Here is a 14,260-nt window from a genome sequence, read left to right as displayed (position 1 = left end):
CTTCTCCCTTTCCTCTCTCTACCCCTCTGGACCCTTCCCTCTGTCTCCCCCACATACTTGAGGGTTCGCTCTTACTGTTTGACCTCCTTCCATTGTGCCCTAGCTCTGTTTATCGTGTTCTGCGAGTGCGCCACTCGTGCACGCCTCTTGGCCGATACAGTAAGCGCCATGGTCTTCTCTATCCCATCCTACATCGGCGTAGGCGATCGGTACAAGAAACCCATTGATGCCCGCGCGCAAGGCGCCACGTTCCTCGTCTCGCGCCCTAAGACGGGCACGAACCCCGACGCGCTCTTCGATAAGGAGCTCCACCACTTCTGGAATGGCGAGCGCGGCGGTGATCTCGAAATGGTGCGCCGCCGCCAGCAACTGGAAAGCTCCAAGAGGAACTTGACCCCGAACGGGTTTCTCTACTCCAGTCCTACGCCGGAGCCGGCCGGTCTCGGCTCGTACTTTGGGTGCTTCCAATCAACTCCATATTCACACATGCCAGAGCACCCAAGGGCGCACGAGCAGGCCATCGAGAGGCGTGAGCTGCCGCCGCGTGGCGTGTACACATCACCGGCGAAGAAGGGCACCGGCTACGGCTACGCCCACATCACGCTGTCCGACGTAGGGAGCGACTACATCGCCACCATCTACGAGCAGCAGCGCATCAACGCACGTCGCGAGCGGGAGGAGTGGGTGAAGAAGATGCCAGCAGAGCCGTTCCATCCCGCTGGCCGCGAGGGGTTCACCTTTGACGAGAGCCCCGCGACAGGGACGTCTCGCTGCTACATTATGACAACTCCTTTCCGGGAGAAGCGGCCCGAGAAGGTCTTTACCCACTTCCGCATCGACCAGCCGTGGCGCCCTGCCGGCTACGTTGAGGACAGACCCACCGCGATGGAGTACTGGGAGGACCCATACCGCGGCTATGACCCCCGCAAGGAACCGAAGGAGTACGTCAAGAAGCCCTCTGATGCTAGCTTTGTGCCAAGCTCGCGCAACGACAACTTCTGGTACACGCAGAGCATTGTGTTCAAGCGTGTTTGAGGAGGGAGGAGGGGGAGGGGGAGGGGAAAAGGTGGTGGTGGTGGTGGTCGACGCGGGCGAGTGTGGGTGTGTGGGGTGGATGAGCTTGGCCTCTGGCGCTTTTTTAGACGACCTCCTGTTGATTCTCTTTTTCTCTCTTTACTGCCGCCTGTTGCCCTACTGTGTGTCGCTGCTGCGCATCTCTTTAGGAGGTTCATTTTTACCGTGGAGACGGCGCTTCTGGTTCCTTGCCCGTCTTCCCCGTTCCGCTTACCTCTCTTTCGTCTCTTCTCTGTGTATTTTGTGTCTGCCCTCGTTGTGTTGTTGTGGCTGATGTATAGCTGACTCGCCTGTTGGGTCTTCTGTGTCTACCTTTGCCGTGCCATATCCGCGGTGGCTGCACTTTTTGTTCTCTGATCTCTGTTACAGCCGTTGCTTGCCGGGTGAAGTGCACCTGCCCCCCTCCCTCCCCTCCCCTTTCCCTCCTACCGGCTGCTGGTTTGTATGGCGGTTTGGGAGGGGGCGGGGGGGGCAGGGGAAGGCACACAGTCGCTCCCCCGTGTCCCTTTCCCAACACTTCTCCGCACTCCCCCCTCTCCCCGGCACTCCGCTCCGCGCAGCATGTACAAACATTGCCGCATCAGTGCCTGCATGTGTGTGTGTACGTGCAGTGGGTGGCCGCACTCCTCCTTCCCCTTTGCCTTGCCCTTTCCATTTCACGCCAGGAGATGCGCATGCGACCACCCATCGAAACATACGGACGGCCTGCACCTCCTCTCTCTCTCTCTCGCGCGCGCACACACACACAACACTACTCCACACACACTCTCCCTCTAAACGATGAGAAGGGGCTCAGCAGGAAACCGCTACGAAGACTACCACAGTCGTGCTAGCCAGCAGAGCTGGTCATCGCCAACGCGGCCATGTGGAGCTATGTACACACGCACCCACACAACTTCGCCTCCGAGCCCTTTATGGAATTGTCGAGGATACACATTTCTATGCGATTACGGGTGCCCCCCCCCCCCCCCCCCCCCCATGGGAGCCGGGACGTACATGTCCCTGGCATACACGTGGGGCTCTCGTCAACTCTACCTTCACCGCCGCATCTCTCTTTCACACACTTTCTCGCTGTCTGACCTTCACTCTTCTGCCACGGGCTGCACTGTCGCTCTGTTCGTTCTTTCCCATCACTGTTGATTCTCTAATGACCAGGGGTGTGTTAGAGAGGCGAGAGCCGCGCCAGCGCAACACAACACCTTTCGGCATGTTTCCTCGCTTCTTCTTCTTTACGCAGCGCCGTGTGTCTGTGTGTCCCCATGGCGGCGGCCCATGGAGTGAGGCACTACCACAGACCCGACCATGTACACCTGCGTCGACATGCCCACCGTTCACCCGCCCGCACCAGACAGCAGCCGCATGTCGAGTGCTTCTCTCCATCTCGTTTTAGTTTGACTCACTCGACAAGCAGCGCATTTTGCTCGATTTTTTTTATTTTCGTTCCTTCTTGGCTGTCGTGCGGCGATTGGGTCCACTGGCAAGCCGAATCGAGGGAGACAGACAGGCAGCGAGGGCGCTCAGCAGCAAGCAAGCATCCCTCAAGTAGTCGAAGTATGTGGACTTTGAGTTGTTGACGAGGAAGGAGAACATTTTGTGAGCTTGTAAGCAAGCACAAAAGAAAACGGCAGAAGATGCCGAAACGAGGGAGGAGTGCTTTCACCATGTGACTTCATTTCTCCGAGCGCATGCTGTTCAGCTGTTCGCGTGATCAGCTGGTACGCGCACATATAGATACCATGCCGAAGACGTGAACTTAGACAGTGGGTGTTGAGGACTAGCACTCGCTCGCTCTCTCTTCTCCTTACCCCTCTTCTCGTCTTCTCCTACGCTAACACGCGTGAGAGTGCGCCGGTTCACGGCTGAGCTGGAATTTGTGTTGATTCGTCTCGTTTAGCTGATCTTGGTGAGCTTTTCTCTCTCGGGACACAACGGTGTGGTGAGGTCGGAGAGGGGCGATGAGGTGCTCCTTTCTTTGCCCAGTGGAAGCGGGTCCTTTATTGCACCTGCCAGTGCTATTTCTAACTTTATCTTTCCTCTGAGAATGAGCCCCCAGTGACGTTATTTTTCCTTCCTGCTCGTTGCTTCTACTGTTTGCGTCTTCAGAAAGAGTCCCACCTATCCAGCCCTCTTCGCGTCTCCACCTGGTGCGACGGCAAGCTGGAAGGACGAGGGGCACCACAATCTCGCCCGTCCCCAAGAGCAGCACATAGACGCGTGTCGATGCACCTGTAGAAAAGCCGCGTTCTATTCCTACCGGCATGGCCTCGGTGTGGCTTTCTCCTTCCCTTCTTCCATCTCGCCCCGCCCACTCTTTCTCCCTCACACGTGCGATGAGAGCAAAGGTCGCATTCACTACGCACACTCAGCGCACACACACCGCCATTGAAGGACGCCTACGCAGACCCCACCCGTCTTCAGCACAAACAGAAAGAGGTGAGAGCGGGGGGAGGGGGGCCAAAGCTTCGCCTGGATAAGGTGCCTGTTCAGCTACCCCTCTGCCACCATTGTCGTCGCCATGCTGCCCAATAGAAAGCGTGAGCGAGGCGCTGCCGGCGAGCCCGAGAGCGCTGCACCAAGCAGCACTGCTGTGAAACGAACGCCTATGACCTCCAAAGCCTCGTCTCATGCTTCCCCTTCTTTGCATGGCCCGCTGCGACCACGAATGGTTAACCTGGCATCTGATAGGAGCAGTGAAAAGGAGGCTTTGGCACTTCGTCCTCCAGTCGCGACTCAAGGAGCTCCTCGTGATGTCACTGCTGTTCAAGCAGTGCGGCGGCCCCATCACACGAACAGCACGACCACTCGTTCTGTCGCAGACTCATCGCAAGGCGGCATCACTAACGCTTCCCCACGCAGTAGGGACTCAGCAGCGTCGGCATCCTCAACTGCTGCTCGTGCACCGCTGAGGCGTGGCCGGCCTCAGCAGCCGCTTCGGCCACCACTGTCGCGTTCCGCCATGCCGAGCACGCCACGGAGGGCGATGTTACCTTCAGGAAGAGGGCGTGGCGCTACTGGCCTTCGCTCTCACGTAGATCATGCTATCACAGGCGCGACCTCCCTCTCTACGGCGGGTGCCAAGAGTGGCAACGCCGCCTCACCTTCAGACCCACCTCCCACTGAGTCTGAGAGACAGCTTTGGGCCACGTGGCGGGAAAAGCGCGAGCGGCTCGAGCGTGAGGTGCAGTCACTGGCTCAGTACTCGCATAAGTTGACGGAGGAAACACAGGCGGTCCAAGACGCCATCGAGGGCATGCTCACCGAGTTCGAAGACGAGAAGAAGCGAGTCGAAGAACACCACAACGCCACGGTGGCGCGCTACCAGGGCTTCATGAGTGCCCTGCGCGTACGCGAGGAAGCCTGTCTGTCAGCGAGGCAGCGAGCGCTGGATCGCATCTGCACGTCTCGAGAGACTGTGAGTCAACTGCAGCGAGAGCAGGCAGCAACGCAGGGTGCCATCATCTCGGCGACAGACGAGCGTGATGGGCTGGAGCAGCAGTTGGCCAGCGCAAATGACGCGGCGGCAGAGCGTACGATCAGCCTTCAACAGCTGCAGCAAGAGGAGGATCGCATGCGGGATGCCACCTATGGCCTTAGCGGGGAGGTGAAGGAATTGGTACTGGAGATGGAGCGACTCCGAAAAGAGAAGCACCGCATGGATGTGGAGTCGATGGAGACCGAGGTGGCTCGGCGGGAGCTCTACTCTCTCTGCGAGGAGCTAAAAGGCTCTATTCGTGTCTACTGCCGTGTGAAGGGTGCTGCCCTGCCAGTAGAGCCGCAACTCCCACGTGACGACACCCTGTGCGACGAGGCGTCGGAGCCGCAAGCCATTGGTTTGTCGAAGCCAGAGGATATCGGCACCCATTTGAGTGAGAGCGCTGAAGCTACTGCCGTTGCGTCTGTCGAGATGCCCCCTCTCTGCCGGCCACTCAGCCGCAGTGGCTCGCTAGAGTCGTCTCTCTCAGCCGCCGTGCTGGCGGTCTCGAGTATTCCCACGACCAACACAGAGGCAATGGTTATGACAACAGACGCCCGGCACAATACCCCTGGTGGTGGGTTGCGTAGCGGAAACTCCACGACGAGATCAAGCGTGGCCACGGCAAGCATCATGGGGGACGGCGAGGCCGACGCAGCTGCAGATGAAGGGGCAGCACCCGTCTTTTCCTTCCCGGATCAGGGGGAGGGGGATCCCCTCAGCGACGCTAACCGCAAGGCGGGTCAGGGTGGGCTCCCGCAAGTGCGTGGAGCAGCGCCGACGGGGACGACGGGCAGCACCACGACAACCCTCGCCCACGCCGTGACGCCGCTCCTCTGCACTTCGACAGCGCAGGGCGGGGAAGAAGAAGGGGGACATTTTCTCACTGCTGCTGCTGTGGTAGGTCTGCCGTACGGTTGCGGGCGATGCATCACGATCCATCAGACGCGCTCCAACGCCACTTCGACAGGCCTCAGCAGCTTCACGGAGACCTTCACCTACGATAAAGTTTTCACTGGCGAGGCACAACAGGCGGAAGTGTACTGCGATGTGGAGCCACTCGTGCGCAACGCTGTTGACGGCTACCGTGTGTGCATTTTCGCGTATGGACAGACAGGCAGCGGCAAGACCTTTACTATGGAGGGCGACGTGCGAGGCAGACCGGAGTTGTACGGCGTTACTCCACGCGCTCTTCAGACGGTACTACAGCGGCAAGCCGAGCTCGCCAACGAGGGCTGGAGCTACGAGCTTTCCTGCACGTTTATTGAGATCTACAACGATGTCATCCGTGACCTGTTTCAAAGTGGATCGACAAGATACGAGGCGGCGGTGCAGCAGCAGCAGCAGCAGGCCGCCATGACAGCGTCCACCACCTCTTCTGCTGTGTACCACACAATCAAGCACAGTGGGGACCGCACGTACATCACCAACGTGGTAGAACGAAATATACGTAGCATGGGGGAGTTCCTGCAGCTCTACAAGCACGCGGTGCTGCAGCGCAGCACCGCCAAGACGGGCCTTAACAATGCCTCCTCGCGCTCGCACTGCATCTTTACACTGCACATTTCTGGCACAAACGGGACTATTCGTCAACGCAGCGACGGAGTGCTTTGCCTTGTCGACCTCGCAGGCAGCGAGCGCGTCAACGACAGCGGCGTGCAGGGGAAGCAATTCAAGGAAGCGGTGAACATCAACCGCTCTCTGTTGGACCTCGGCAAGTGTATCCGCGCGCTGCGCTGCGGGGCAGTGGTGCCATGGCGTAACTGCAAGCTCACATATCTCCTCCAGAATTACCTTGGCGCCAAGGGCGGAAAGATGCTGATGATCGTGACGGTCTCTCATGCAAGGGCACACGCGCTGGAGAGCTTGAACTCACTACGGTTTGCGGCTCAAGTTCAGGAAACATACGTGGGCACGTCTGTGAAGCGCGTGACAAGCATTTAAGCAGTACCTCTCCGCTCACCCCTCACTTCCGCTGCAATCCCGCCCGAATGAAAAGAGGCGTGCTCTCGCGCGCTTCTTGCCAGCCCTCGCCTCACTCATCTATTTTTTTACCTTTACTAGATCTCGCCTTATTTCACTTCCCCGCCCCTCTCTCTTCGTTCCCTTTATCGCAGCTTGTTGCCGCCGGCCAGCTCGACTTCTCTCGACGTTGTCTTTCCCTCCCAGCTGTGGTGCTGCCTCCCTCCGCTTGTGTCTCTCCCGTTCGGTGCCGCGTCTCTGTTGCTAGCCGATCGCCCTCCAACTCATGAGCGCCTCCTTCGGTGATGTCTCTCGAAATTCTGTCTGAAGTAAGAGACGGACTGGCACGGAGGAGGCGAAGGGCGTCATGTGCACCCTTCATTCTACGGCGTACACCTTTGCGTCCTTTGCTCCTCTGCGTCACTACTTGTCTTTCCCCTCTCTTTTCCCTCTCTTTTCCTCTCTCTTCCCCGCGTGCTAACTCACGAAACGGCGGTTTGTCGTGGAGGTCGATCACCCCCCGATATCGTTCTCCACCCTTGTACATCACGACAATGATTGCTGCGCTGGCGGCGGATTCCATTGCCCACAAACCCACTCACTCAGTTACACGGCGCGCGTAGCTATGTCTGTCATTCTCCCCGAATCTCATCCAGAGCACCCGTTCAACCTCATCCCGGAGCTCTGCCGCAGGTTTTACGACCTCGGCTGGGCCACCGGTACAGGCGGCGGCATCTCCATCAAGATGGGCGACAACTATTATGTTGCCCCTAGCGGTGTGCAGAAGGAGCGTATCAAGTCGAACGAGATTTTCGTGTTAAACTCCAGCCAGGATATCGTCGAGGAACCGCGCACGGATAAGCAACTAAAGATGTCGGAGTGCACGCCGCTGTTCTTCAACGCCTACCGCATGCGCAACGCTGGGGCGTGCTTGCACACGCACTCTGTGAAGTGCGTCCTCATCAGCCTCCTGTGCGATCGCGAGTTCCGCATCTCGCACATCGAGATGCTCAAGGGCATCTCCAACAACGAAACAAAAAAGGCGCTGGGGTTTCGCGACACCCTCATCGTGCCGATTATAGAGAACACCGACTTTGAGAAGGACCTAACGGCCTCCATGGCGGAGTGTATGGAGAAATATCCGGAGTCATGCGCGGTGCTCGTGCGCCGGCATGGCATGTATGTGTGGTCCGACACCTGGCAGAAGGCGAAGGGTGCAGTGGAGTGCATCGACTACTTGATGGGTCTGGCCATTCAGATGAAGCAGCTGGGTCTTGAGTGGGAGCCAAAGGACGTCAAGTAAGGACATGAGCAGCGCACCCACACGCATGCTACGCACAGAGATCAACACCGATATCTAGATATATATCTATATATATATATATATGCGTTCACATGTGTGCTTCTTCGACGAGTGGCGTCGGGGGGGGGTGGATGGGAAGGAGCAAGCGGTGTGCGTGCGTATGCGTTTGTGAAAACGTGATGCCCCCCTCCTCCCCTCCCCTCCCCTCCTCCCTCCCCGTTGCGAGGGAGGGAGTGGGACGACTTTTATTGCTCTTCCTCCACACCCAGGCCCAGGCAAAGGCACGCACAGACAAGCACCAGTGAGGGTTATGTGCTGCTCTCTTATTTACCACCAGGAAAGGCGCCGCAGGCTTGCTGACTACCTCGTGCGCAATGTTCTCGTAACAGAAATGACGACGAAAATGAGAAACAAACGAAGACATATTCGCAAGCGCCAGAGCAAGTTGTTCCATTGGGGAAGAGCAGGGAGGAGGCGCAGGGAACGCCTCATCAGCGACACCGCGTGAGCCCCACAGGGATGCGGAAGAGCGCGACCCAGCGCCCCCTCCCCTCACTCCCCTCCCCTTTATGACATTTTTGTTCGACTCTCTTTCTTTAGCTGTTTTACCTCTCGCACTCCTATCTTCCCCGCTTCTCCCGCTCTCGCTCTCGCTCTTTCTCTCAGCTTCTGCGGGAGGGAGCCCCCCTAGGTCTCGTCACAACCAGAGTACATCTCGCTGTGCTTCTCGTCCTGCACAGAGGTTTGAAGAGTGGGGGAAGGGGTGGGAGGCACCAATGCGTATGAAAACACAGTGATGCGCGTGCGTATGCGTTTGCGTGCGCTTCTGCAGGATGCCGTGATACTTCCAGCGGCGTCACCGTTGCGTTTGGTGGTGCGCCCTTCCCTCTTACGCTTGTGGATCTCCTCGCTTACTCCCGTCTCGTTGCTTCTCTTCCTCGCTTACTCTGCCTACCCCCCTTTCCACTCCCTCCCTCCACCCCTCCTGCACGCGCACGCACATGAGCGCTCCGATAGAACAGCCGCTGCACCAGTCGTTCCTCCCCATTTCTCGCTGCATATTCATACAGGCAAGTTCAGGCGCAACTACATGCATCCGGCTTAAAGGCCGGCGAAGAACAAGAAAGCCCTCGCTCACAACGGACCATCAGGCAGGGTTGTTGTCTCTCCTCCTACGTCCCACTGCGTTTTGGCTGCCACTTCCAGCGAGGAAATTTTAGTGTGACGGCGAAGGCTTCACCGAACGGCAATGGACGATGTAGATTCGTTTTTAGCCAGCCTGGATCAGTTCTCATCCCCATCAATCGATGCGGGTATTCAACGGCAGCAGGAGCACCGGAGCGGAACCGCGGCAGCACCGAGTGCGTCACCGGCTTTGACCATTGCGCCGCGTAGCTCTCAGCATCAGCGTCGTCGTCGGCCGCGTGACGAAGACACTGGTGCTTCGTCCCAGTTCGAGGCACCACAACAGTCGCCTTTTTCGAGCTCGAGCGACAACGCGGACCGACATCGTAGTGACCTGCATCTCTCTGCAGCCTCGCCGTCATTGCCCACCCGTACAGTGGTAAGCAGCCACTCACCGCATACGTGGCAGTGTGTTCGATGCGGAGCGGAGAGCGCGTCTCAGATGCCGCGCTGCACGCTCTGCCACCGGTGTCGCCATCGCGTGGAGGAGCACCAGCCGCTGCTGACGTTGCCTGAAACGTCTCTCTCCTCAGTCTTACCGGTCAGCTCACCTGCAGCGCAGCCAGGGTCGTCTTCTCAGGTCTTCTCCCCCGCCGCCCCGACGGATGAGCGTGGCCTTCACCTTGGTAGAGGCTACACTATTCATGGAAGCGGCATCGCTCATGGGGGCGGTGCAGGGCATGAGTCACTCGTTGTTGCAGGGCCAGGTGAGGTCTCGTGCCCCCGATGCACCTTTCTTAACTCGTCCTCGAGGAGTATCTGCGAGATGTGCGACGGAACGCTGCCATCGCTGCCGTCGCACTCACCGGCAGCGCTTGCATCCTTCACAACCACCGCGAAGGACGGTGGTGCTTCTCTGGGAAAGGCGAGCCCTCCGGCTGTCATGCCCAAGGGCACGCCGTTTGATTTCAGCGCGGCTGCCACTGGACCAGTGCCGTCCACGGCTCTCGCCGACTTGGGAAGCGGAGGTCAGCCGCTGCGTGAGCGCTCGTCTATCTACCAAACACCGCACTCGCCTGAGCTGGCGCCGTCTGCCGTTGTCGCCACGCCACAACGTGTAATTCTGCAGGAGGCTGGCAGGGAAGGCCTCTCTCTCTCTCCTGTAGCTCTAAAAAGCCAGGGAGCTCTTTCTTCTTCTTCGTCTTCCTCTGGCGACGGCGATGATGAGGACGAGGAGAGCGGGAACGAGTGGAGCGACGAGCAGGAGGCGGAGGTGCGCGGCGCGGATGACCACCGCGAACTTGTCCGCTTTCTGGAAGCACTGCAGTCTGTGAAGTTCGACACGCTTCCCTGCGCCGCCGTTCCAGCCACGATGTGGACACGCGCGGAGCTCCGTCCCTTTCAGCTGCAGGCGCTCTACTGGCTGCTGTCGCGTGAGCAGCCGCAGCTTTATCGCGCGCACGTGACGGCCACGGACACCGATGCGCTTATCATGAAGAAGGGGGAGATGGGCTCTTTTGAAAGCGGCGCTGACAGCTGCGGGGATAAGGAGGCCGGCGTGACTTACATTACCAGCAGTCGTGGTGGAGGCGGAGCCGCGGAATGGGGAGTTCACTTCAAGACAGAGAGCTTGTGCATGACATCGCCTGCCTCTGGTGCTCTGGTGACTGCATCTTGCCCTTCTTCTGCCGGTGTTGCCACTCGCACCCCCGACAGCGGCTCAGAGGGCGATGTCAGCATGACCATCGGAGGGCAGGAGATGACGCGCACTGTACGTGGCGGCGTGTTTGCGGACTACATGGGTCTTGGAAAGACACGCACACTGATTGCGCTGTGCGAGGCAACGCGGGTGCCACGGATTGATCGCGTGACCGGTTCCTTGGTCGAGTCGGCAGCGACGCTCATTGTTTGTCCGACTTCCCTTCTCACACAGTGGGTGCGTGAGATACATCGTTGCGTGGAGCGGCCTGCCACTGCGCCGCTGCGCATTCTCCTCTACTACGGAGCCCGCCCACGCCGCCTCAGTCTCTTCCAGGTGGCGCAGTCCTACGACTACGTCTTGACCACGTACCAGACGCTCTGTCACAAACAGCCACCCGCCTCTCGCTTTGAGCCGACGTATGCCAGCGGAGGGGCCTCTCCGACGATGTCAGCTGACATTTCTGGCGTAGACGATGCCGTTGCAGGCTCGTCTTTGCCCGCGAACGTGGATGATTACGATGTCGACCGGCGGCTGCAGACAGAGGTGGATAAGTTGTTCATGATCCGCTGGGCCCGCATCATCCTGGACGAAGCTCACTACATCCGCAACATGCGCACACATCAGAGTCGCGCGTGCCTCAAGCTGAGTGGCGTCTGTCGGTGGGTCGTGACGGCGACACCAGTGCAGAACAGCCTCAACGACCTCTACCCTCTCCTCCGATTCCTCGCCGTGCCGCACTTCAGCTCGCTTGCGTGGTGGAACAACGAAATTGTGCGCTACTACAACCTCGACCCGCATCATCCACGCCCCGTCACGGCGCTCAGTATCCTGTTCGGCTCTATCTTGCTTCGCCGCACGCCGGACTCGATCGTGAATGGGAAGCCCATACTGGAGCTTCCGCCAAAACGGATGATAACCCACACCGTGGGGTTGTCACGCGAGGAGATGCGTTTCTATCAATCGATCCATGCCAAGGCAACGGCGAAGCTAAACGAGCTGCGCGACCGCGAGGCGTACGCGGCTCGCACACCGCTGGCCACCTTTACGACAGCCTTTGAAATGCTCGTGCGCTGCCGGCAAACGTGCCTGCATCCGTACATCGTGGTGGCGGCTCTCCGCCGGTGCCACCGACTGTCGGGCTCAGAGGCCCGCCATGGCGCCACCGCTTCGCTGGACGAGATCGATCGCGCCTCTGCAACCGCCAACCGTGCGAGCAGTGAGGTGGCGCGGCGTCAGCGAGAAGATGAGCAGACGGCGCGCGCCATCGATGAGTTTATTCAGGCGGTAGTCTTTCGCCGGCTGCGCGGCGTCAAAGCTAGGGAATTTGTCCAGTCCCTCGTGGAGGAGATCAAGGACCGGAAGTTGGAGTCGCGTGAGTGCATCATCTGTCTCGACACGGTGAACCGTCCTGCTATTTTGCCATGTGCGCACGTCTTCTGCGAGGAGTGCATCACGCACGCCTTGCAGGCAACGCGACGATGCCCGCTGTGCAAGCGCAACTCAAGGCCGTCGGAGCTGCTGCTGGTTCCGGTGGAGATTTTAGGCCCCACGGCGCAGCAGCTGCAGACATCTGCAGGCGGAGGAGATGACAGGGTGAGTGCAACTGAACCGGCACCGGAAGTGCCTCTGAATTTGGATCTAACGGACATGAGCAACTGGGGCCTGCAGCTGAGTTCAAAGACGCAGTACCTGATCGACAAGATCCGTTCTCTGCCAGCGGATGACAAGGTGGTCGTGTTCAGTACCTTCCTGACGTACCTTCGCTGCGCGCAGCACTGGCTGCAGGCGGCTGGGGTGTCGTCTGCAGTTTACACTGGGTCGATGACGATGAAGCAAAAACACTCCTTGCTGGAGCTTTTTCACGACGCGACTCAGCCAGCGTCGCCGCGCGTCCTTCTTGCCACAACAAGCAGCTGTGGTGTGGGGCTGAACCTGACCTGTGCCAACCACTGCTTCCTGATGGAGCCGTCCTGGAACCCTGGCACGGAGGAGCAGGCGCTCAACCGAATTCATCGCATTGGCCAAACAAAACCAGTCACCATCACGAAGCTCATCGCTGATGGGACGATTGAGCAGAACATCAGCCAACTGTGTGAGCGGAAGCGCGCGTTGAGCGGGTACTGCTTCAGCAATGGTGTGGCAGGTGCGCCCGCTGCTGGTGGCGGCGGCGGTGGGGCCGGGCGACTGCGCACGGCCGATTTGTTGGAGCTGTTCGCGCCGGAGATGTCGAGTGAGAGCAGCGATGATAACAGTGATGACGACGCCAGTGAAGAGGATGACGAGGAATAGAGTGTGGGCCGCGGGAAGGGTGGGTTTGGGTGGTTGGTTGGCTAGGATGGTAGTGCTCTTCACTTCACCCCCGCGCTCTCCTGTGGTCTCTTCTGATCTCAAAGCGCCGCCCCGCAAGCCGACTTATATTCTCCTCGCCCGGGGTGGCAGTCGTTTGTGCATCGGATGCTTCTGAACACACCATACGCACAAGACATCACCCACTACCAACACAGGCACGCACACTTGCATGCGTTCCAGCCATCTCGCCCCGGGCGGGGATGGTTATGCTGCCTCCGTGTAATGGCGTATTGTGCTATCGATCAAGCAAGCAGTACAGCTGGGCGCATGCCCTCGGAGTGCGTTTGTGTTGGCGGACGGGCAGCTGGGTAGGTGGGCAGGAGGGAAAGGGGTGAGGTGACATGGACTTGTGTTGTACGTGAGCGTGTGCGTGTGTGTTCTTTTCTTCGCTCAGCTCTTCAGTGACATCAGCTGCTCCTCGGTCTCTCTCCTTCTGCGACTCGTGCGCACCCTCTAGCTCAACCCCTGCGCTGCGCTCTCGAGCGAGTAGATGTACCTGCGGCTTGCCACTCACTTGATTATTCTGCTTTCCATGCCCACGGCTCCTCGCATGTGCGAGTACCTTCACCCTCTGCCTCTCTCCCCTTACCGCGCCTCTTACTGGCCTGAGTGTGCCTTCTGCAACTTGTGAGGAGGAAGTGCCCCCTTACACCTTTAGCCCGCCTTACCCCCCTTTCTTCCCCTCACAGGTGGTCTTCCTCTCTTTATCTGTCTTCCTGCTCCTCCGTGACATCCTGTGCCTTGGCTCACCCCCCCCCCCCCCCCCCCTTGTACTGCATTCTAACAGCAGCAGCAGTAGCAGCACCGTTACAGCGCCATCCCCAGCGCCACCTTGAGACCCATACACTCCGGAGCGATTCGCAGAACCACTGATCCAGCACCGACAGCAGCTCGCTCACCCACCTGGACACACGTGCACACACAGCGGCTTCACTGCGAGGGTGCGCGAAACGATACAAAACAAACACCAGAGAACACTAAAGCATTCGCGCTCATAGAAAGGCATCGATACATCCATCTAGGAAGGTACACACGCGCTCACCCACACAACACGCACCTCGAGAGCGGCAACTTTACGCGAATCATTGGGGCCATCGCCTTCACAGTAAGCAACTGCCCCCCTCTCCCTCTCTCTCCTCCTCTCTCGCTGGCCCTCTCCATTCTTTCATCATCAAACGCTGACAGAGCCGTTCACCCCCCCCCCCCTCCCCCGATACGGAACGAAAGGGACTTTACGCGCGTATCTCCGGTCTGCTCAAGCGAACACGTTCTC

At 59.1% G+C, this 14,260-nt stretch overlaps 4 protein-coding genes across 4 annotated transcripts; all 4 read left to right on the top strand.

Annotated features, from left to right (window-relative positions):
- Positions 1-168: 168 nt before the first annotated feature.
- On the top strand, positions 169-1,035 carry LBRM_28_2030 (conserved hypothetical protein; the record flags this gene model as incomplete). Its single annotated transcript, XM_001566183.1, has 1 exon — positions 169-1,035. One exon carries the CDS (start codon positions 169-171, stop codon positions 1,033-1,035), a length of 867 nt encoding a protein of 288 aa, XP_001566233.1.
- A 2,554-nt stretch (positions 1,036-3,589) lies between these two features.
- Positions 3,590-6,490, top strand: LBRM_28_2020 (putative C-terminal motor kinesin; the record flags this gene model as incomplete). The annotated part of the gene is made up of 1 exon (XM_001566182.2): positions 3,590-6,490. One exon carries the CDS (start codon positions 3,590-3,592, stop codon positions 6,488-6,490), a length of 2,901 nt encoding a protein of 966 aa, XP_001566232.2.
- A 643-nt stretch (positions 6,491-7,133) lies between these two features.
- Positions 7,134-7,811, top strand: LBRM_28_2010 (putative methylthioribulose-1-phosphate dehydratase; the record flags this gene model as incomplete). The annotated part of the gene is made up of 1 exon (XM_001566181.2): positions 7,134-7,811. The coding sequence occupies one exon, from the start codon at positions 7,134-7,136 to the stop codon at positions 7,809-7,811; it is 678 nt and encodes a 225-aa protein (XP_001566231.2).
- Positions 7,812-9,060: 1,249 nt separating this feature from the next.
- LBRM_28_2000 (DNA repair protein-like protein) lies at positions 9,061-12,927 on the top strand (the record flags this gene model as incomplete). The annotated part of the gene is made up of 1 exon (XM_001566180.2): positions 9,061-12,927. One exon carries the CDS (start codon positions 9,061-9,063, stop codon positions 12,925-12,927), a length of 3,867 nt encoding a protein of 1,288 aa, XP_001566230.2.
- Positions 12,928-14,260: the final 1,333 nt, after the last annotated feature.

This window comes from Leishmania braziliensis, chromosome 28, assembly GCF_000002845.2.
Source record: "Leishmania braziliensis MHOM/BR/75/M2904 complete genome, chromosome 28".
Taxonomy (NCBI): domain Eukaryota; phylum Euglenozoa; class Kinetoplastea; order Trypanosomatida; family Trypanosomatidae; genus Leishmania; species Leishmania braziliensis.
Note: the sequence above shows the minus strand (reverse complement) of the source record. Positions and strands in the feature narration are given on the sequence as shown.